This window comes from Schistocerca americana, chromosome 10 (genome assembly GCF_021461395.2).
Source record: "Schistocerca americana isolate TAMUIC-IGC-003095 chromosome 10, iqSchAmer2.1, whole genome shotgun sequence".
Taxonomy (NCBI): Eukaryota; Metazoa; Arthropoda; class Insecta; order Orthoptera; family Acrididae; genus Schistocerca; species Schistocerca americana.
The window spans coordinates 165,196,129-165,221,741 of NC_060128.1; the positions used below are offsets into that span (position 1 = coordinate 165,196,129).

Here is a 25,613-nt window from a genome sequence, read left to right on the forward strand (position 1 = left end):
ACAGTGCCCCTATACAGACAGTTAACGAAGGTATCTGGATGTGGAACAGGTTCACCGATGCTTGAGAAGCTCAAGCCTTCTTAAATAATAGAACCCTGCATGTTGTCCAAGACTGCTAGTGTTCATCAGAGATAAGGGTACTGTCAGAAGTGCTCCGTGAAGTGCGATAGGACCACTATTATTTTGACACACATCAATGATCTGGCAGACATAATGGTCAACAATCTGTGGTTGTTTGCTGGTGATTTTGGGGTGTGTGGTAAGGTGTTGAAGTTGAATGACTGCAGGAAGATACAAGATGACTCAGACAACATTCCTAGTTGGTGTGATGAAAGGCATCTAGCTCTAAATGTAGAAAAATATATGTTATTCCAGTTGAGTACAAAAAACAAACCTGTAATGTTCGGATACAGCATTAGTAGTGTCGAGTCTGACATGGTCACATCATTTAAATATTTGGGCATAACAGTGCAAAGCAATATGAAATGAAACAAGCATGAGCTGATTGTGGCAGGGGAGGTGAATGGTCGACTTTGGTTTATTGGGAGAATTTTGGGTAAGTATGTTTCATCTACAAAGGAGACCGCACTTCAGACACTAGTGCGGTCTACTCTTGAGTATGGCTCAAGTGTTTAGGATCCGTACCAGGTCAGATAGAAGGAAGACATCGAAACAATCCAGAGGCACTGCTATATTTGTTACCAGTAGTATGCAAGTGTTATGGAGCTGCTTTGCGAACACATAGGGGAATCCCTGGTGGGAAGTCGACGTTCTTTTCAAGAAACACTATTAAAAAAAATTTCAAGAACAGACATTTGAAGGTGGCTGCAGAATGATTCTACAGCTGGCAACGTACATTCACGTAAGAACCACAATGACAAGATGTGAGAAATTAGGGTTCATATGGAGGCATATAGAAAGCCATTTTTTCCCCTCACTCTATTTGCGAGTGGAACAGGGAAGGAAATGACTAGTAGTGGTACAGGGTACACTCCACACACTATGGTGGCTTGTGGAGTATATAAACGTATATGTAGAATGCTAAGGGGATATGAGGACGCGATGATCAATGCTGAATCTGAAGTCCATACTTTCATATCTGAAACTGAGGAACAGGGAATTTGAGGTGAATGATGATTTAGGATGGCAATTGAGTGAACTGATCAAACCAAACTATGTCAAATTCTTAAAGAGATGGCTTAGATAAGACAAAAGTGATTATCCGGCACACCTAACAAACACCACCTCCAACATGGAGTTCAGAAGACATATGTCTGATGCCTATGAAATCAGGAAAGGAGTGAGACCAGTAGATGGACCATGATCTGTGCTCTTCAACTGTTTCTTTTTAGAAATGGACATCCATGAATTGCAGAAAGAAATCAGCATTCAGGTGTTGAAAATAGCATAAGCTAAGCTACAAGTATACAATTCTTACGATCGATTGTCTAAGGCTTTGCAGGTGATCTGGTGACCTTTCCAGACACCATAAATATGAGAGCAAAACAACTTAATCAATTGAAGAGACAGGCAGTGAAGGCTGGGCTACTAATCCCCTTCGGGTACATACACTTTATGGCAAATGTAAAATAAGCTACAAGAGAACCGGAGGTCGACTAGGAAAAATTAAGCAGACTGAAAAGTTTAAATACCTAGACAAATGAATAGTTCCTAACCCTCAGAGAAAGAAGGCTTCATATTATGTATATGTGGTAAGCTCACAGTTACGATTATCTTTTGCCATCTGCCTCACTCTAGATTCATATGCTGTATGAGCAACTGGCCGTGCTGGCACACCCCGGATATTGTTTGATGCCCTAAGTTAAGGCTTGCTGGCCACGGATACAGGGACCGACATCAGAGGCTCCACTGTCAGCCTCCAGCAAATGTCTACAACACTGAATGCGTGGTCACACTCGAAACTAGCACCGCCAACATCAGTGATGTCCAAGCATGTCTCTATCTAGGCCAATGCAAGCCTTCCAGACTCAGCCTAAACCATGGCGTCAACTGTTACTTATTGTGCAGCCCTTAAGATTTTGACACAGTTACGCTCGTCTCCGGGCAGTTTCATGTTACTGTACATCGTACGGTTGTGTGTTGTGCCAAATGAACAGATCAAAGAGGAGTGTTTGTTTGTATTGTGTGCCACAACAGTATTAACAAAATGGAAGCCCTATCGAATAACTTAAGGCATCTACAATAAGAGAACAATGTCTTTCAAACACAAAACTTAGACACTACAGAAAATTTATTGTATCAGAGGCTCTATATGCAGCAGAGACTCTTACAATGAAGAAGAAACATCTAATGGAGACGCTTAAGGATAAAGAAAGATAGATTTACAGTAAAATCCCATCAAAGACAACACTAACTACAGAAGGCTTCACAACAACAAATCACATAAAACATGGAGCAGATAGCAAGATGATTCAGAAAAGAAGGCTTGCCTTTTATGACTATGTGACATGAATGAGTCCAGGAAGGATATCTAAAAGAAAATTAGCCTACTTTCCAAGATATGAAATTCAAAGGGGCACAGTTTGCAGAAGACGAAAAAGATCTAGGAGAACAAATGTTCCCAGGAATATCCAAAGCTGGAGAAAGGGGAAGTGTTGACCAAGAGAGTATAGAATAACACCAGAAACAAATGCAGAACCACTGAGCAACAGTTAGAGCTCAGAAAAAGAGACAGCTGAATTGAGGTGGTCGCCAGTCGAAAGAAAGAAAGAAGAAGAAACTAAAATTCTATGAAATAAGTTATTTTTCATGTAACATAACAGATTATTTTGGCCACAGCATAAAATTGCTTGAAATTATACATCCTTTTCCATATTGAAGTTGTTACTTGTGTTTCAAAAATCTTGTACATGGCTGCACATTCAGACACCGTGAATAGTTACAATTGAAAGAAAATCAGACCTCGGTCACTATTTTTAACAAATTAACCTGGTTTCGAAACTGCTAGGAGTGTCTTCCTCAGAATTTAAAATAAAGAATGGTCTATATTCTATAACATGGTCACAGAATTTAGTCATAATTCTGTGACCATTTTATAGAATATAGACCAGCATAGCTTAAAATTACATGAAATTCAAATTTATTGACAAGACAGGCCATAATTCTGATGTAGGACTTGTTTGATGCCATGGGAATGAAGACAGGCACTTGTGTGGAGTATTTGAGAGTGGTGAGTTAGATAGGCCAGTAACTCAGTCAGATTTTTCAATTTTATTAAGTAACTAGTTGGCAACACAGTATTACTATGCATATTCATGTTGGCAATTTTCTATTAGAAACAAAAGCAAAAAAAAAGAACTGTTTTTGTAGTGAAATGTTGAAAAAAATTTCATCTCCCTGTATTCGTGTAATTATGAAACAGTCAGACAAAGAACTATGTATAATGTACAAATATATAACAACATTATCCTGGACAATTTTTATACACTGGGCACAACTGTTTCGCATGTCTGCAATGTGATTTTGTAAATGTCTCTTGATAGCACTAGAGGCAGCTATTTTGCACAATGTGATATTTTTTCACACATCTCAGTATTTATGATATCAAATCTCTTGAACTAGGAGTCAAACAATGGTATATTTGTGTAGGTATATTCAGCAGCATATGTGGCTATTGTCTGTGAAATACGTTTGAAATAGAGTTAGTAGCAAATAAGCAATAAATTTAAACATCATGTGCAATCTAACAGTTTTCATGCATCTCACTGTTTACAATGCCGTATCTCCTGAACTGTGTGTGGTACCACGATATAATTTTGTAGGTGCATTTTGCTGCACTACCACGATATAATTTTGTAGGTGCATTTTGCTGCACACGTGGACACCATCTGTGAAATTTAGTGCAAATAGAGTTAGTAGCACATAAGTAACAAAATTAAACATTACGCATGTTGCAGCAAGTTTTCACACATCTCATTGTTTATGACGTCATATCTGCTGAACTACAAATTGTTGGTGGTTCTTATTGCTACAGTGATTGTTGCCTGACAGTAAGGGATATGTGTACCAAGTTTGATTCAAATTGGTCCAGTGGTTTAGGAGGAGATGTGGAACATACATATATCCATTTTTATAATATGCAGGGATATTTTGGCAATGCTGATTAAGTCAGATGCAAGATGTCTTTGTTTTTGAACTGAACAGCAATAAAGTAACATTATTCAAAGTTTTTGTTTGTTATTTATAAAGCCAAGATCACCTTAAACATGAAAATGAATCTAAGGACCTGCAACCCTGGACAAACAACGCCCGCAAGAGAAGTATGCTCACAGGAGTTAAGGATTTGGCATTCTATATTATCAGTGGGGGCTCACAGTAATGTCATTTCAAATACACTATGTGTACATCTGACACTGCACTTAGGAGAAGATGGGTAATGTGACAACATCTCCACAAAGCCACCCACGTACCTTTAGTGCCTGATCGACGTTGGCTTTGCCCTGCGTGCTGGCCAGTTCCCGCAACAGCTCCCGCCACAGACCGGGCCGCTCCTCCTGCGCTCGGTGCTCCACCTCCAGTGCGAAGTACGCCAGCCAGGGCGCGTCCGGTGCAGAGCAGCGCGGCACCAGCGACGCCCACGTCCCGGAGCCCGACGCCACCCAGCTGATGAGCGCCGACAGCGTCCCACCCGCACGCAGCCCCGCAGCGCTCTGTGGGCAGTTGGGCACGGACTGTGATTTTGTGAAACATTTGCCTTTGGCTGTATACGAAACGATACCAGCCTACATATGAATGCCATTGTGTAGTGTAACTTTTTGGCAATAGCACAGTTTGTTTTGTAGGGGAAATCTCCTCATTATCCACTACAAAGCAGTATCGATTACTTCATTTTGTTATTTTCATATGTTGATTTTTACGTCACTGTAGATGCCTTTCTGAATTACAGTTGTGTGAGTAATGCTTATGCATTTGTTTCTCTCACATCCAAATCAATGACATAATAAATCACATATTTCTTTCAACACATTGTCAAAACACAATTTTCCAAAAAGTTAATTCATTTTATAAAATCAGTTTCTAAAAATTCAAGTTACTTTTACACCAACTCAAGTAAATCTGTTATTTACTTTCTTTATTAATTTGTCACATCTTTCAAGAGCCACATGTGTAGAATTTTGGCAGTTGTATCAGTAAAAGCAGAGGTTGTGCAAATTATAGTGCAGAATTGTACAAGAATAAATATAAAAGTGACAACTGGTGTTTGAGCCACAAGACATTATGTGATCAAGGTAAGAAATCATTAATAAATTGATGTAATTTTAGGGAAAAAAGTAAAACTAAATTAATTCATAATAATGACAAGAATTACCAGTTTCCACTTGCAGCATATAAAAAAGTAAAATGAATCCACAACCAATATGCACTTTGGACAAGGTCTTCAATACAAATGGTAAGTAAAGATCATGTTGTGCTTCCCATTCTCAAATTTAAAAAAAATTGATTTACTCATTTTATGTTGGTACTGAAACTGAAATTATAAGATATATATTTAGTAGTTGAGAACAGCATTATGAGTAGATCTCAACACACAGATGAGGTGTCAAGACTGCATGAGGTCAAAGATACTGCACTGATAACCACTGCACCAACTTCAACGCTGCTATGTTCTCTGGCACTCACCAGGCGACATCCCGTGGTGCGGTCTCACTGCCCCAGTTACATAATGAGAAGGTGTGGCTGTTCGACAACGTTGACAGCAATGACCGTCCTAAAGAGGGCACCACATCTTACAGACCTACAGCGCCACACCTCTCACAGATGCCAATCGACCATCAGAGAACATCACATTACACAGAGAGCCAATGAGCAAGCAGCCCGTCATCACAGCCAGCAGGAACCCCTCACACGGACCGAGTGTACTCATCTGCATGGTAACATAAACACCACTGCTGGGTCTCCGCAGTCAATCTACACTCAGCTCACAGCGACTACAGGAAGTTCATGGAGGTCAACGGTCGGAATTCACACAGGAAGTCAGTGATCTGCCTCCCGCATCAGTCATTGGTGAATGGTACCAATACCAGTACAGTGAGTCACCAAAGTGTCATCTCAGGATATGAGGAACTGTCAAACTTGTATTATGTGTCAGGTTGTGGACTTCATTATCTGAAGTTACCTGCTCCAAGAAGAAAGATACCTGTTCATTAACACCAGAGTTCTATGTTCCATTTCAGTCTTCTAATCAATACAGTTATGGTACTTGGATTATTTATTTCTGTAGTTGTTCTCAACATTACAATAGCACAGTTTTATTTATGGTGATGTGCTACTGGATAGATAACTATGTCACACAGGGGCACAGTCACATCACAAGTCCACAGTTGATATGGGCAGGGTGAGAAGTAAACATAGATTAAAAAGAAGAGAAATTCATTGTTCAATTCATTTCCCTCTTCATCTTAATCCATATTTACTCATCACTCAGTCTTCAACCTCTTTGGACTGAAGCTGGCACAGTGCATATGAATGTACTATCTTTGACCTCCTACTGACTGATGTCTCCTCTCCCCTTTCATATCTCCTCCCCTTAGAAAAGGCTGGTCTGTCGTACTGGGTCTCAGTCATCTGCTATTTATTTTTAACCTTCCCCAATCTACCCATCTCTACTCCCCGAGAAAGATAAGTTTAGTTCCAAAAGGTAGAATAGTGTAGTGTATTTTATGTGTGTCTATCAACAGCATCATCTAAAGGCTTCTGTGAATGTGGCTTCTTCCCTATTTTGTGTTATCCTCTTCATTGCATGATAATTTCGACATTTTGTTACTTCCAATAGATCTTTGACTATTTCCTTTCTTGGCCTCCTCTTGGTTTACTTTCGCAAAGTTTCTCCTTCGTAAGTGTCCATTAAATGTTTATTGTATTGAAATAAATGTCCAAAATCTTTTGTTTTCCTTTTTTGGGTAGATCCTATGAGGCTTCTCTGCATACTGACCTCTTTTAGAAAATCTTCACCGGTTTTCCTTTGCGTCCAGCTAATTCCTTTAGAGGAGCTACTTGACTGAAAACTGAGATTGGCTGAGAGAGCAGTGTGCTGACCACATTCTCCTCCATGCCTGCATCAGTGATGCCCGTTGACAGAGGATGACATGGCAGTCCATCAGTACTGTTGGGCTTTTTGAGGCTTGTTCGAACAGGGTTTCATTTCGGTTTGGAAGGCATGATTAGTAATTTTTATTTCCATTCTGCATCTGTCACCTTATGTAGTTAAAGGACTTAAATAACAAAATTCATCAACTTCCTGTGTTTAATTTATTTCAGTTTTGATATTGAGTATCCTCTTTCTTTACCTGCTTAGTATCATAATTTTGGTCTACCAGCAATTAATTTTGCATCACTACTTTTTCATAACTGCTGAACATCTAGAAGTATATTTAGCACATGCTTTATGCTAACAGGTATTATGTCAATATCATCTGAGAATCGTATGCAGTGAATGGGGATTGCTTTCCCTTCAGCACCAGATGCTTTTTCTTTGAAGATCTTCATAATTTCTTCAGTGAGAAGGTTGAACAATTAAACAGAAAGTGAGTATCCTTATGTTAACCATTTCTAATTTTTGCTTCACATTCTTCTCTGGTAACTTCTGTCTTCACACTTTTCTTTTTGTATATGTTTAATAATATTCTTCAGACTTTTCAGTGTAAGGGTGTACCTCTCAAGATTTTGGAGGATTCCTTCAAGCTGATACTGTCAAGTGCCTTCTCAAGATCAATAAAGACTATGGAAGCATCTCTATTTAATCCGAAATTTTTCTCTAGCAACCTCCTGACTACAATGATGACTTCTCTGGTTCAAAACCAAACTGATCCTCTTCAAGTCTAGCTATAGTTCTGTTTTTATTATGTTCTGTCAACAGTACTAAATATTTTGTCTAGTGAAGGTAAGTAATGGACTGAAATTCTGTCTCATAATTTTCACAACAGCCCTCTCTGTCTTTCATGTGCTCAAAGTGAACCTGAGAAATGCTCAGTAATCAGTAAGATGGAATAATTAGAATAATGGGATGGGTAGATTGCTTCTCACCACATGGAGAAAGTGATCAGTTCCAGACAGGCATGACGAAAAGGCTGATAAACATTCAAGCTTATGGACAAAAAAATTCTTTTGGAAGTAGGAAACACACACACACACACACACATACACACACAAGCAAAAGTGTGTGTTGTACTTGTGTGAATGTGTGTGTGTGTTTTCCATTTCCAAAGACAATTTTTTTTTGTCTGAAAGCTTAAACATTTATCAGTCTTTTCATTGTGTTTGCCTGTGACTCAATGTTTCCCCCGTGTGATGAATAGCAATCTATCCTTTTCTATGACAATGAAAACGTTATACTGTCAAAAACCTATCCTTTCATAACATTGTTGTTATTCCACTCTGTACTTTCCATTGTTAGAATAAAGGCATGGGATATCTCAATAAATAAACATTAAACTCCCAACTGTAGTGTGACAAGCAGCACGTCAAATTCCGATTTAATTTTTTCTGATATATCGCTGGAAAAAACAAATTATGTCAATAAACGCATTGTATTGTGTATTACTTGTTAACTTTTTGTGCCCCTAACACGTGTTAACAAGTCATACAAACTTCAGATGCAATTTTATGTAACAATAGAGCATAAAATTAATGTAATGCTCCTGGTAGAAACTAAACACCAATAAATATTTTACAAAAATCAAAGTTGTTTTAGTTAACCAGTGTAGCCACAATTACAATTATTCATTTTTTATTCCACTTACATAAATCAACAACATCTGTATAAAATACTATAATTAGTAAACAAAGTAAAGTATATTCTTCTTTGCCCACTTTCATCTTTCTGGTTCAGGTTGTGAATCAGGGGTGTCCATTGTCACCTCTCTCTCCAGCACTGGTTTTCCTCCCCTCTTCTCTATGGGCTCCCACACTATGTCTCCTTACCCTCTATCGGTCTTCCTTTCAGAAAATACTTTTTTTTTAACACATTCTCCTCTTCCATTCTCATCCTATTTCCACACTACTTCAGTTTTGTTTTCCGTCTTAACCTCAAAGTTTTGAGAGACTGGTCGTTTTTCTGATCTCCTCATTTCTGATTGCATCCCTTCGTGTCTTGCCTCTGATAATGCTTAAAAATTTCATCTCTGCTGCCTGTATTCTGATCTCTTCCTCTTTTGTTATAGTCTAAGCATCAGCACATACTAGAATGAGTTCATAATAAGCTGAATACTTATCTTCAGGACATTTTTATTCCACAGAATAACCCTTACACTCTGGTAGGATTTGTTTGCTTGTTGTAGTCTGTCCCCAATTTCCTCAGCTGTCTTGCCATCCTTTATGATCAGACTCCCTAAGTACTTGACACTTTTGACCACTTCAAATTTCTCCATTCAGTTTTTGTAAACAGTTTAAATTAATATGATGTAACAAACACATTAAATTAACAAACCAAAGTCGTAAGTTGCAGTTATTCCAGCTGCTTTATGAAGTTAATATCTCACAGATGTAGTTTCATATCTACATCCGTGTACGCATTCGAGTCAGCTCTAAAATCTACAGAAAGCTATTCTCTTAGCTCTACTAACTTCACGGAATGAAAGCCACTGTAATTTCATTGTATAGGATTGCTGCTTGGTAAGCATATATTGTAAAATAAAACAGTTACCATGTATAGACAAACTAAAAACAGAGCACTGTATGAAAATAATATTGTCAGTGATTTTTATTTCAGCATAAAGGTGCAGAGCTGATCAGAAAAATATTGCTTGCACAGGAGTATGTTATTAGCTATATGATCCAGATTCAAGACATCAGCAAGTGATGGGCATATATTCTAACACAGAGTATGTATCACTGAAATGTTGGCAGTGTTGGAGTTCTGAATTGGCCAAAAATAGAGAAGTTTTAGTCTGACTACAGTCCTGTGAAATGTTCTAGAAGTGCAAGCTGTAAATTGACTTGGTAAAGAACTGAATTATACTCTGGACAGAGGATTATCAATGGCCATGCAAAAAGAAATAGAGACGAGACAGTATTATCCTGTGCTGTCATTAACATTCAGTAACAGAGCAAGAGGTGGAAAACCTGTGCATTTTACATGAGGAAGATACAAATGAAAATCTTAATCATGCAACAAATCTGCTAAAAGTTGTACTGTTGAAATGGCAGCTACTAGGTGATATCCTTGTGTTATAACAGATGACCAACAGCTGCTAGCCTGATGTTGCATCACAGAAAAGAAAGCTGCATCAGTGCAAATATGATCTCCTCTTATTGTCTTAGTAACAATCTGTAGAATGCTTTTTGAGTAGTTTAGCTGTTAAAACTGTGGAAATGCACTGCAATATGGAAGCACAGTATGGTGATTAGTGTGTGCCTCTGCAGCAGTTGTATGAGTGAAGCAGAAAGTTTAAAAGAGGCATAGCTTCTGTGGGCCAGACACACCATGTAGTGAAAAATGAAAACATTGTCACAGTGGAAGAGCTTGTGAAGCAAAATGTATATACTACTGTAAACAAAATAGCCATGATTTTGAATTTTAGTGCCGGTTTAGTGCGCAATATTGTTCACTGTGTGCTGCAATTCAAACAAGTCTGGACAAGATGGATGCTGCACCAGGTGATTGTTGAATTGAAAGATCATCGGCTCAGTGCCAGCGATGAACTTCACTTCTGTGTCATTTTCAAGTGGAGCGTAATTAACTGTAGAGAGAACTGTTACAAGAGATGAGACCTTGGTGCATTATCATTGATCTGAAATGGAATGATTGAGCAAGGAATGGCACCAAAGTTCTTCGTGGAAACCAAAAGAATTAAGCACTCAACCATCAACAAAAAAAGGTCTTGCTCATTCTCTTTTTTCCATGAAAAGGCTTAATTTTGGATCCTTACAGTGAAAGGATATCAGCAGTGACCAGTAATTCATACTCAAAATTGCTACAAACCCACTTCTTCCCTCCAATCAGGAGTGAATGATAAGGACTCCTGACTGCGGGGGTTTTGTTGCAGTACAACAATTTTTACTCCTACACTGCCCCTCAACAATAGCAACAACAACAACGACTCAAACACCCAACTTACTCACCAGACCCCTTACCAAGCGACTTTTAGGTGTTTGGACACCTCAATGAAGCACTGGGAGAGACATATCACAGAAGGGTGACTGAGTGAAAACTGTGGACAGTGAGTGGCTGCATTCACAATCAAAATAATTCTTCTCATGAGGTACCCACATACTTATAAAGTGGGGACTATGTCAAAAAATGATGTACCAGTAAGTTTTAGGGTTGTGTACCTCAATCAGTAAAAACAGAACCCTTACTGGATCACACAGTTGTCTGTCAGTCAGTCAATCTTCTGTCTGTCTGTCTGTCTGTCTGTCTCTGTCCAACCATTAAGAATGCTTCTTCTCAGGAATGGGTAGACGTATAAAGTTGAAATTTATGTCAGAGACTAAAGTTTATGGCCCCTTGGCAATATAAAAAAAAATTAAGCTTCTACACCAATGCAATCACAAAATACGACCATTTATATCACACATTTTGATACTCACAATCTCACCCATCAAAACCTAAAGGGTACCTCCCATTGACCTAGAATCGTGAAATTTGTTAGGAAGCACGATTCTGCAGTACAAGTACAGAAAAAAATCCAAAAAGCATTAATTTTTAATTATATGAGACAAAAAATTTTTTGTTTGTTATCAGACTGTCAATCTGTTCAGCTGTTATGACCCATTTTTCTTGTAAATGGGTATACATATCAAGTTGAAATTTATATCGAATACTAAAATCCATGGTCCCTTGGTGGTGTGAAAACTTTTAAGCTTGCAAGTCAATGCAATCAAATGATACAGCCATTTATGTCAACATATTTGATACTTGCAAGCTCACTCATCAAAACCTATAGGGTATTTCCACTTAACCAAGAATACTGAAATATGGCAGGAAACAAAATTATACAGTAAAAGTAACAGTTTTTTTTCCGACTGTTTGTCTATCTGTCTGTCAGCTAAGACCATTTTTTTCTCAGGAAGAGGTATACGTATCAAGTTGAAATTTATGTCACATATATGGTCCCCTGGCAGTGTAAAAAAATTAAGCTTCAAAGTCAACGTGATACTCACAAACTCACTCATCAAAACCTATACGATACTCCCTGTTGACCTGGAATCACGGAATTTGGCATGAAGCAAGGCTTTACAGTACAAATGAAGGAAAAATCTGAAAATTGTTAATCTTTAATTATATCACAGTCTCCCCCCCCCCCCTTGTTATCCAACTGTCTGTCTGTCCATCTGTTACGACCCCTCTTACTCACAAACTGGTAGACATATCAAGTGGAAATTTATCTCACTTTCTGAAGTCCCTTGGCACGGTAAAAAATGTTACATCAATACACTCCAAAAAGACAGCAATCTATGTCACATATTTTGATATCCTGCGAGTACTGATATTAATAACAGGCAAAAAATAATCTTAACTGTCAATTAACAGGATGTATGATCTAACTGTATACAAAATTAAGTTTCTACATAACTCTCGGTGCATCAGTCCTACTCACACTTATTCAGGTTTTTGTGTTACCTCACTTGTAAAATAAAAATAATTAATATCTCCACTGGAATCACCCTCATATGAGACAGCACCAGAAACAATGCATGTAAAGACTACACATAAAATTGACAGAAAGCACTTGAAGATCAACCTCGAGCACTCAGAATGATCTGTGCAACTTCCATGAGTTAACAATTTGTAATATTGTGGATCTTGAGTAAAATTAGGAGAGACATACTGAAACATCACAACTCCTAGGTGAGCTTCATTTGTGCTCATATATCCAGGGCAGTAAGAGCAGTGTCCACAAAAGGGAGCGAATAGCAAATATTTTATGAAGGATTAGTATAGATTAATTAAAAACAAACTATTCCATATAATGTATGTCCAACTTTTATTCCTTACAGAGATACAGTCATTAAATTGTAACCAAAACAAATACTCAGAAGAATTTATCATGGCTGGTGTTCACCATCATCCGGAATTTTGTAAAGAATATCATCTTCGCTGTTGACTGTAGAAATTATTTATTACTGTCACAATTGCAATTTCGGCCTTTGGGTGATTGACAAGTGGTACTGAAAATGCTAAAAAAATACAAATTGTATATACAGAATAGAGACGGTATATACAGAATTTCACCAAAATGCCATTTAGACAGTACCACATTACAAAATTGTGAAAATAAGACACCGCTTACATTTTGCTTCAGCACATATAAGGCTTCAAAATTCTTCAACATGTATGCATGTCACTGTCAGAACTGAGCCTTCTCACTGTAGGAATACAGTAACATCGAACAAGCACAAAGCTGTGCCCGTGGTTAAACGATGTAACCTACATGAACTGTGATCAATGTTAACATTCTTAACACAAATTGCTAAAAATGAATGTCACAACACACTGTTTACATGTGAATTGAGGCCACTGGAGCAAAAATACAGTCACAAGTCATATTTCCTGTGCACTTATCGGAGACAGCACATTCCAGTGATAACAGTTGTAGGCTTCATATCATAACACCATTTTACAGGTGTTGACAACATATAGCTTTCTACATGATGGCACAGTTATAAGGTAAAAGAGGGTAGGTAGGAAAATTTATTTAGAACAGAGTGGTGTAAAAATACATGTGTTATCTACTGTAAGGGTCTTACAGTGGTTTTGGTGCTTATATAGGACATGACAGCAGTAATCTCACATATCACTACATTTTCATATACAATGCAACTGATAAAAAAACAAAGAAGGCACAAAATGCTCACCCACAAAACAGTCAACAATGTTGCTGTATGCTACCTTGCAAATCTAGGATATGTCTTTTTATCACGCTCTAATACTGGAAATATAATGTAATTATGTAAAAACAGATAATAATGCAATTCCAAGATGCTTAAAATGTTATTGAGAAAAATGTAAAAAGTAATTACACGACATTATGATGCACTGTCAAAACACAGGGCGAATCGGAAAGAACTTTAGAACTTTTAAATGATATAGACATTTATTGAGATAACTTACAGAGTCAGTAGATGTGTCATTTTGTGGCAGACAACCTCAAGTTCCACATGGAGCTGTCAAGTGCCATATTGACTCAATGTGACTATCACTTGTGATGCAGAAAACATCCCACCAATAATCGATTTCTTCCCACACTCGTCACAGCAAATTGGGCATAGCTTGTGCACAGGCGCAGTGTAGAGTTGATTTTTCAGGTTGGCAATATTGTTTGGTAGGTGAGGAACGTACATGCAGTTGACTACTCGCTGAAAATTATTGTGTTCAGGAATGTCTCGTCTTCTATCCAATGTAACATTTCTGCACAGAATTCCACACGAGTGACCTTATCTGCATTACTAATGTGCTGTACCATGTGAATCTGTATGGTTCAAGTTTAAATGTCTACGCAGTACTCGCCAAACAATCTTTTGCGGAATGCCAGTCCCATGAGATGTACATCATGTTGATTTTTGTGGACTGTTAGACATAATCATCAACATCTGGATGACCTGATGATTTATCATGTCACAGTGAAAAATCTATCTCAATGAAGTTCTTGAGCCAAGAGTAAATTGTACGCTTGCTTGGAGGTTCTTTAGCATATTCAGTGCAAAATTTATGCCAAACGGCTGTTCCAGGGTTAGTTTCATTAAACAGCAACACACAGCGAGCACATCCCGCACTAGTGAGAGCAGCCATTTTAACTGTGCAATACACCGGTACCAGTGGGGTACTGACTCACTACGTGAATCAAACTTGAGGTTCTTTACTACAACAAACTGACACATTTGCTGACTCCGTAAGTTACCTCGATAAATTTCTGTATCATTCTAAAGTTGTAAAGTCCTTTTTGACTCACCCTATAAATTAGATAAGACAAGATACACTGTAACGATAAAGTGAAATATAGAAGATAAAATGATATTACAAAACAAAATGTATGGGAGTGCACTTGATTCTCCCTCATCTCCATGTATAAAAAATTGCAATACAACAGAAAAAAATCAAGAAAGCTTACAAAACTTGTTACACATCATTTATAAAGAGCTGGTAAAATACATCATGTAAGATAAGAGATTTTAAAAACAAATAAAGATGAAAATAAAAAGTGGTTGTACATGTATAATTACTATTTATATTTTTCTTGATAACATTTTAAGCAATTTCAAAATTTGTTATTACATGTACATGTATATTCAAATATTTATCAAAAAACAAAGATGATGTGACTTACCAAACGAAAGCGCTGGCAGGTCGAAAAACACACAAACAAACACAAACATACACACAAAATTCAAGCTTTCGCAACAAACTGTTGCCTCATCAGGAAAGAGGGAAGGAGAGGGAAAGACGAAAGGATGTGGGTTTTAAGGGAGAGGATAAGGAGTCATTCCAATCCCGGGAGCGGAAAGACTTACCTTAGGCGGAAAAAAGGATGGGTATACCCTCGCACACACACACATATCCATCCACACATGTACAGACACAAGTAGACATATTTAAAGACCATATGTATATGTGTCTGTATATGTGTGGATGGATATGTGTGGATGGATATGTGTGTGTGTGCGAGTGTATTCCCGTCCATTTTTCCCCCTAAGGTAAGTCTTTCCGCTCCCGGGATTGGAATGACTCCTTACCCTCTCCCTTAAAACCCACATCCTTTCGTCTTTCCCTCTCCTTTCCTCTTTCCTGATGAGGCAACAGTTTGTTGCGAAAGCTTGAATTTTGTGTGTATGTTTGTGTTTGTTTGTGTGTCTTTCGACCTGCCAGCGCTTTCGTTTGGTAAGTCACATCATCTTTGTTTTTTGATAAATTTTTCCCACGTGGTATGTTTCCCTCTATTATATTAATATCATTAATATGTATATTCAAATAATTACATTTATTTCCCTTATCAGAGCTTGACAAAGAGACATATCCTATATTTATGAGGTAGCATACAGCTGTACTGTTGGCTAATTCATGGACAAGATTTTTGTGCTTTCTATGTTTTTTCATCAGTTGTAACGTGTATCCAAACAAAGATTACTACCACCATATTCTCTATGAGCACCCACGTCACTGCAAATCCTTTAGAATAGTTGACATACGTATTTTTTTGCCACTCTGTTACAAATAAATTTTCCTATTCTGTCACCTCGTATCTTACAACTATCTCATCACATAGAAAGCTGTCTAGTGAGAACAAATTTAAAAGGATGTTACAATGTGAAGCTTAATATGTCATCACTGCAATGTACTGTCTCTGATAAATGCACAGAAAATATAACTTGCCAGTGTATTTTCAAACCAGCACCCCAGTTCATAGATAAATAGTGTGATACAGAACTGATTTTTGGCAATCTGTGTGGTGTCACCGCCAGACACCACACTTGCTAGGTGGTAGCCTTTAAATCGGCCGCGGTCAGTTAGTATACGTCGGACCCGCGTGTCGCCACTGTCAGTGATTGCAGACCGAGCACCGCCACACGGCAGGTCTAGAGAGACTTCCTAGCACTCGCCCAGTTGTACAGCTGACGTTGCTAGGAATGGTTCACTGACAAATACGCTCTCATTTGCCGAGACAATAGTTAGCATAGCCTTCAGCTATGTCATTTGCTACGACCTAGCAAGGCGCCATTACCAGTTTATATTGAGATTGTTATTAATGTATGAACAAGAGCGATGTTCTCCAATTATGGATTAAAGTTAAGTATTCAATCAACTACGTTCTTTTCTTCATAGGATAATTACTTTACCTTGTTCCAGACCTCACGCCAGTCTGCGTGAGTTTAAACGCGTGCATTTCGGCCTCCTATAGCAACACGGTGTTGGCTCTTCTGCCAACACAACAATCTGTATTAAGGATATTAACATGGGTATCAGTTCATGTAATTTACATCATTTCACAATGTACAGAGCTTCATGTTACTCTATACCTACAGTGAGAAGGCTTAGTTCTGATGACGACATTCAGAGATGTCAGAGGATTTTAAATAGGATATGTGCTGAAGCAAAATATAAGTGATGTGTTACTTTCACCATTTTTGTAATGTGCAGCTGTCTACATTGCATGTTTGTGCAATTCTGTACATAGACTCCGTGCTTCATTCTTTGTAGTTTTTCAGCATTTGCAGCATCCTATGAGAATGTCTTAAAGGCCAAAACTGCAGCTGTGATAGAAATAAATAATTTCTACAACAGGAAAAACCACACCTAAAAGACGGCGTTAAGCAAAGACAGATGATCAAGTTCAAAGTTGATTTTCATAAATTTTTCCTATGCTTCAAGGCACTTTTGCATTCTCTCCACAACACCAAGTGTAGCTCTTCTGAGGTCATCTTGGTGCTTTTTTATGAGAGCAGCACCCACTTTCCAGGGAATCTTTGGTGTAAATTATGAGTCACCTGATGATTACAATGTGCAGGGGCCTTGTCATGCTGCAAGAATATAACCATCCTTGCAAGCAAAGGAACCAATAATGTTGGGAGCTTGTTTTGCAGAAGGCCTGTGTGATGATGTGGTAACAAAACAGGCCCAGTCAACTGATTGTCTATGGTATCACTTTACAAACTTACAGTGAAGAGTTCTTAAAAATGTACCTCCACAAAGGCAGGTGGGTTTTCATCGGACCACTGATGTGAGTTATGAGTGTTATTGATACAAAGGTAAGAGAAAGTTACTACATAAATAAACAGCATTAATGGGATTATTTGTTGATTTGCAATTAGCCAATGGCAAAATTCCAATTGTCTATCTTCATCTCCCTGTTGAGGATATTAAATCTAGTATACAAGTTAAGGATGGAACAGCTGCATTCATAATGGTTGTCACATTCCTGTAAGTGGAACACCAATATGTGCAGAAATTATGGGAATGCTTGTTGAAGGATACATTTTACCAACTAAATAATGTCATCTGCTTCATCCACACACTGTTTACCTGCACACTCAGAAGAAATATGCCGGCAGGGCACTGCACCAGTCATGCACAGTTCAGTGAAAGCACGGTAAAAAACTCGTGAATATGATATCTGTGGTTGGGAAATTATCAACCACATCCTCTACAAGCATCAGCAGTGTTTCCATTACAAAATTCATACACAAATACCATACTGGCATACTCAGCATTTGTAAATGTGTGTGGAATGCTTGACAATACAGTAGAATTGAGTAACAAATCACAATCACGATGACAAATTTAGTTGAAAAATTCAGTTATATAAACTCCACCACAACCTGAACTTCGGAATGAAAACGGCAATCTACATAAATAAAATGTAAATGTTTGTTTGTTCAAAGTTGTGTAGCTCTGAATGTTCTTCACCAATTGCTTTGAAATTTTGACACAGCATTGTATTCTAATAGAGGCATGTTTTCAGGTGCCTATTTGTGTGTGTGTGTGTGTGTGTGTGTGTGTGTGTGTGTGTGTGTGTGTGTGATAACTTTTTGGGATATTCTGTAACAATGTTTCATTATTATTAAATGTATTAAAAAATACAAAAATATATATTACATATATTTAAAAAATAGGTACATAAATGTACACACATATTCAAATACAACTTTGTGTCAAAATTTCAAGGCTTTTAGTCAAAAACTTTCAGAGATTTGCTATTAGGAACATTTACAGCTTCTGTATAAATACAAATGTAGGTGTTTGTTTCTTCAAATCTCAAGTCTTTTATTCTCCACAGATTGCATCGAAATTTTGAAATAACACTGCATTCCAATACTCACATGTTTTTATATACCTACCAGGATACCATTTGGTATGCATGCAATATACAGGGTGAACCACTTAACACTTGCATCGCAAATATTGTAGAAATGGAAAGCATTATTGATGTGTGGTTTTCACAGAATGGACTGATAGTCAGGATCTCATATTGTTAGCCAATCAACAGATTGCAGCAACACTTATAAGGTGTATTTTTGTGCAAATATACATTTTTTTAATGGACCAATGCCTATTGACATTAGAAAACTAAAGGTGCAGTTAATTCGGACGTCAGTGACGTTTACTGCAGGATTCTAGTGCGAATCATTTACAAGATATCGCATTATGAAAAGTTTCCATGCCAATATTTGTTTGTGCTATTCAACCTGTGTAGTTGCTAGGAACAATATTGTTATGTTTGCTTACAGTGTGCTTGTGTGTTCCCTAAGTGCATTGTGACTAGCTGATCAGTTAGTGTGTGATAGTCCAAGCAGTGCAAAAAGAGCTGACATGCTCATGGTGTATGGAGAATGTATGAAGAATGTAGTTTATTCTTGTACAGTGTATGCAGCAAGATATCCCAATAGATGTCGACCATCTCGGCAATCATTTATCAACGTCTTCAATCAGTAATGTGGAAGTGGTAGTGTAACACTAAGACAACACAACAGAAGGAAGAAACAAGTAATGAAAGAAGAGTTGAAAATTAATGTTCTTGCAGCTGTTGCAGTTGATCTGGATGTGACCTCCCACGCAATTGCACGAGGAAGTGGCATGAGCCAGGCTAGTGTCCTACACATTCTCCATTGAAGAATGTTCCATTCCTATCACATCTGTGATGTGACAGAGATTGGATGTTTATCCAATTCTCACACATATTAGAAATGTAGGCTTTCTACATTCTTTCTATTCCATTTGACCAGACTCATCCAGAACAAAGTGTGGCTCTGGACAGATACAGCTAGTTGATATATAAATCCATAGTGATTGGAATACCAACACACAATATGAAAACTCTCCCTGTAATTATTTTTATTTCTGTTACTGATAAAAATTGGACACTCATTAATGGAATATTTTATTCAACCTGGGCTACTCTAATATGCCAAATATTTCCCACTCCTCTTGAAACACTGTGCGTAAAGCAGGATATCACACAGACAGAAAAATAGAATGGACAAATATTTCCACTTTGCCTTTTACTTTCACCTTGTTACTGTGGAAACATTTTGGGCCCTTTTTTCCACCAGAGCTATGGACATACCACTTAGCTTTTGTGTATGCTATTTTCAACTATTAACCTTTCACAGAAAATTCCATGTGAGTCTCTCAGTTAATGACTAACATGCATGTCTTGTAAAACCAGTTCTACAGTCAAAAGAAAATACATGCAAGAGGAATATTACAATTACCTCATCTTCAAGTTCCATTGTGGCTTGCTGGACAAAAATGATAATTATGCAGGAGATACTTCATATCAAAAATTAATATCTTTCTAAAAATGAGATACTTAAAAAAAATGTTAAATTCTCATTGATATTATAGAAGTTGAAATTTAGTTATGAATTATAACCTAATAGTCAGTAGTAATACAATTTTGATACTTTAAATAACAGCTTGTGCACTACAAACATGTTAAATCTACAAACGTACAGGCTTCATACAGCAACCACAGTTAAAGTGGAAATAAACCAGTAAAGTGTAAGAATAGCATAATTAAATATCATCAAATACCATCAATAATGAATTGCTTTCATGATTGTACTGCAGGACCCATATTTGATAGAACATAACATTATTTTGTGCAAGTTCTACTTCACACTGTGTTCTGCAGAACACAGTGAGTAAATTGTTATCTTAAAAGTTCTTAGTTCATCCCACCTCTGAGATTGTGCACACCTCACCTCAGTGATAGTGCATCAGCCTCATCAAACATGACACGTGTCTCATAATTCAGTTAAAACTATTATTATGGTGAGATCCATATAACTATGGCTTTTTTGACAACTCCATGCAGCAAAATAGAAACAAAGACTGATGAGTGTTTAGAGGGGGGGGGGGGTGAGGGGGGGGGCAGAGAGGGGGTGGAGAGGAGGCCATGGAAGGGGACAGAGACTCTATTGCTTAAGTGGATGGGGAAATGAAGCTAGCTAACTAGCTAGCTAGCAAGCTCGCTCGCTCTCTCTCTCTCTCTCTCTCTCTGTCTGTGTGTGTGTGTGTGTGTGTGTGTGTGTGTGTGTGTGTAACAATAGGCTCAGTCATAAGTAAGGGAGGTAGCAGACTTCAGTTCATTCGTAGGATACAGAGAAAATGTTATCAGTCTTTAAAGGAGACAGCTTACAAAATACTTGTGTTTCCTATCCAAGAATACTGCTCAAGTGAATAGGACCTGTACCAAACAGGACTAACAGGGGATATCAAAAACCCATAATCTCCTGATTCTTTAAATAATATAACTCCCATCTACAAAACAGCTACAAACATGTGAATACTTTGCAAATGAGTTAATGTAGTAAGTATTTGCCTTTTAGCACATAAGTGAGGGAAAGTTTAAAACAGGTTTAAAATTATGCTTAAAGTTTGTTGACAGTTGTTAATTGCTCTCATTGTACAACATTGGATGTATACAAACTGGACAATTAGTGCTCCATTTTCAGCAAAAGCTAGTTTTCTCACACCTCAATGTTTATGACGACATATCTCCTGAACTACATGTTGTAGACCGATACAATTTTGCATGAACAATCAGCAGAATATGTGGACACAGGAAACTGTGTGATGCAAATAGTTACTAGTACAGAGATAATAAATCAAAACATTGCGCCTGATATTGAAATTTTACTGCATGGACAGCAAAAAATGTAGTAAGTGACAGACTTCTCTTCCTTTATTCATGATGTGGTGGGTGCCAGTGGGAAAAAGTTTCATAATGGTTTGAAATTATGTGTAATATTTGTTGGAAGTCACCAAGAGCTCTCATTCTCAAATATTGGATGAATAAACTCCAGGGTATATGCCTGCCACCAGTTAGTCTGCCTCAAACCAAACACAGTTTCTAGCTGTAATACTAGTCTTGTTGTGTTAAATTTTTAATGTAAAATTACATCTCTTAATGAGTAGATTATGACACAGACTTTTAAATTCATAAATTGGTCAATAACTATGCAAAATATTGAAAATCAAATTTTTGTTGCCACTTTGCTGAAAGGCTACCAAGTTCCGGAATAGTGTTACAGTAATATTGATATGAAAGAAGGGTAGCGCGACTGATAACAGGTTCATTTGTTTGCACGACTTCTTACACAGCATCAATATTAACTGCTTTCTTCTGCCTCGAGCGTACTCAATTTAAGATGTTGAAGAGAGAAAGAAACAAAACTCTGCAAGCAAGGAAATCCCGGGATAGAATGTAACACTATTATGATAAAGATAGTTGCTACACAACATGTAGTGGAGAGGCTGAGAAGCAGACAGCCACAACAAAATCCTGCTAGCCCTCCCCATTCCTGCCCCAACCTCCTCCTTACCCCCATCACACAGTTGTGTCTCCCATCATGCACTGCTGCTCACAGTGTGTCCTCAGCAGCCAGAGGCAGCAGTCATGTGCGTGTGAGTTGCGTATGTTCTATTTCTGACAAAGGTCTTGTTGGCCAAAAGCTTATTTTCTGACAGTCTCTCAGTTGTGCCTATCTGCGACTCAGCATCTCCGCTGTATGGTGAGTAGGATCTATCCTTTTTGTAGTATTGTTTTTTGCAACCAAGTTTTCTTTGACTTAAAACTCCACTAACAACAAGAGAAAAGCTGGTTAACTTCAGAAAATGTCAAACAAAAAGGAATAAACCCCAATGACCACTAATGATGCATTAAAAAAAGTCTGGTCTAAAACACAATTGTAAGACACTCATGATGAAAAGATAGGTAATATAACTGATGTGTAAGATCACGTGATTGTATTATTCTCAGTTGATCACCAATAAACGCTGGAGGGGAAGGGAAAAGAAAAAAAAAAGAACAGAATTGGGAGACAGTTGAACATAAGACAGAAATTATGCAATGCAAGTGTATCAACAAAGTTTTAGGAACCAATATTAAGTGCAAAATCTAGAGATACCCTTCAGCCCAATAGATATCGCTAAGATAGGGGTTGTGAACACAAGTTCAGACTAATTACAGGCATTTGAGCAATCATTCTGCTTGTTCTCCACTGGTAGATGGGAGGGTAAGAAATACTAACATGTGGTATTATGCTATGTACTCTCTTCTGTACATTTCACAATGGTTTTCAGACTATCTATGTAGATGTACATGTAAGCAAGCTGCCACTAATTGCTCCAAACAGAAATTATGTCCAAGTCATCCTGAACCCTCCCACCAACAACGAGTCAATGACAAAACTTTCAGGGACACTACACTGTCATCAGCAAAGTGCCGCAAATTGCTGCCTACCATATCGGACAAATGGCTTACGTAAATGGAGAACACGAGAGGTCCAAACACACTGCTTGGGTGCAGTCCTGGTCAAACATATGTTTCTGATGAAAACAGAAGGCTACATCTGTGGAACACACCTGGTGTAGATCAGCCAGAATGCCGACAGCCACATCGCGAGCATCCGGGTAGAAGAAGGCGCAGCGTAGAATGATGTCAGCCACGTAGACGGCACCCGACTCCCGTGTCCAGTCTGGGAGCTGTGCCATGCTCAGCAGCCACAGCCGCACCAGTTCCCGGGGGCTCGCCAGGCTGTACCTGCGTTAGAAAGCAAGGACCTCAACATGTAGTGCTGCAAGCTGTCACTGTACGTGAGTACGAGATAGCTGCCTCTGGACCTGAGGACATCTACTCCTTTTACTGCCTGATATACCATATTTACTCGAATCTAAGCCGCACTCGAATCTAAGCCGCACCTGAAAAATGTGACTCAAAATCAAGGAAAAAAAATTTTCCCGAATCTAAGCCACACCTGAAATTTGAGACTCGAAATTCAAGGGGAGAGAAACGTTTTAGACCGCACCTCCAAACCGAAACAAAGTTGGTCCATTGTAATATGAGACACAATTTAGGTCGAATGAATGAAGATACAGCTACAGTAGTTTGGTTCGAGTCGTAAGCTTAGCATTTAAGCTTTACCAGGTAGTCATTGCTATGCGTCAGGCGCTCCGTCCGTATTTATACGGGTACGCCTCCTTTTTCACGTGCTTCGTATGGTTTGAATTGATTGCTTATTTTTCTTTGATCTTATAAGTGCCGTTCTCTTTGTTATAGGTGTTTCCGTCCCTCTAAGCTCAAAATGCATTATTGTACTGTGTCGTGCATTGTTTGTCGCATTCTGATGATGAGTGTTTACGACAAGTCGCCGTTCGCGGCATGGCTTGCTTTTGTGCACGCTACCGCCGCTTACAATTAAAAAATAAAGAGAGAGAGAGGAATCGTCTCATTAGCGAAACAATGGCAAGAGACTGCTATTTGTTGTTGCTTACACTGCTGCTTTCTTTGATAATGATCAACAAGAACCAAATAATAGACTGCGTACGATTGATGTTCTGAACGAAAGTTTAGCGAAAATTTTTCTCCGTTTGAAAATCTTTGCAGACGCCTCTTTAGTACATAACATTCTGCACAGAAATTAGAGTCATCTTAGATTTAAAAATCTAGTCAGTTACCGTGCTTCATTTCTGACTCTATCAAAATTCAGCATAAGAATAGTATGAATATAAAAATGACATGACATGATATTCTTCCGCGTTTGCTGTTGCCTCACTCTAGTTTCACAGTTTATTAGGCAGACAGGATTTAAATGAGACAGCACAAAACACGAAGGAATACATGGAAAAATGTTTACATTCGTATTATTCTTATGGTGAAGAGAATACTGCATGTGATTCACAATTCATAAAAGTTCCTATTAGCAACCATTTCTTGTCATAGGTAGGAAAAAACTGTAAACATAGAGTTGGCCATATTGACAACCATCCCAAACAGTCTTGCCAGTCAGATTTTCGTAGTACATTGAAAGGCTGCTACATTCAAAGATGAACAATACGGAATTTGTATTTCCTTCGTTGGCTAATGTATGAAAAGGCAGTGGTCGAAACTCGGGGCGGAGAAAAAAGCTCATCTTCCACCTTTTTTTTTTTTAATTTAGTTACTGACGCAGAGGTTTTGGTGCCAGTATTTATCTTTGTGCCTGCAAAGCATGCCTGTATAGCGCTACATATATTCGACATCAGAAGTTAGTTGTGGCGGCACCTACCAACATTTTTCAGAACTTCCGCTTACTTTGCACTCGATTCTAAGCCGCAGACTGTTTTTTGGATTACAAAAACCGGAAAAAAAGTGTGGCTTCGATTTGAGTAAATACGGTATTAACCAATTCCCTCAGCACTTCATGATTTAATTCAATTGCACTCCATTGCGGTTGTTTTGATTCTGTTGTTAACCACCATATACCCCCTTTTCGAGACAATATTTACTCCGTCCAACTGATGTTTCAAGTCTGCTGCCATCTGTGACAGAATTCACGCTTGTAATTTCGTGTCCCTTAACTTTAATTCCCTTATCAAATTTATTCTCAGTTTGCTTTACTGCTTGTTCAGTATACAGATTTGTAGAACATCAGCAACAGGTTACAACCGTGTCTCACTCCCTTCTTAACCACTGCTCCCCTTTCTCATCCTTCGACTCTTACACACGGTCCAGTACATTAATGTGACCACCAACTATGTTCATCGTCAACAAGCAATAACCACTGACATACAGTAGGTGGCAGCACTAGCAGTGGAGGGCGCATATAGTGTGTCGGAGGGGCACAGAAAACAGTGCAGTCGTTGTCGCAATGTGAAAACGGAGCGATTTATCTGACAT

At 38.2% G+C, this 25,613-nt stretch overlaps 1 protein-coding gene across 1 annotated transcript in view; it reads right to left on the bottom strand.

Annotated features, from left to right (window-relative positions):
* Window positions 1-25,613, bottom strand: part of LOC124552329 (ectopic P granules protein 5 homolog) — a 358,669-nt gene that overhangs the window by 204,746 nt on the left and 128,310 nt on the right. The window contains exons 16-17 of the mRNA XM_047126600.1: window positions 23,321-23,498; window positions 4,431-4,670 (exon numbers count right to left, since the gene is read on the bottom strand). Coding sequence (XP_046982556.1) covers window positions 4,431-4,670; window positions 23,321-23,498 — 418 coding nt within the window. The remainder of the gene's footprint in view (window positions 1-4,430; window positions 4,671-23,320; window positions 23,499-25,613) is intronic.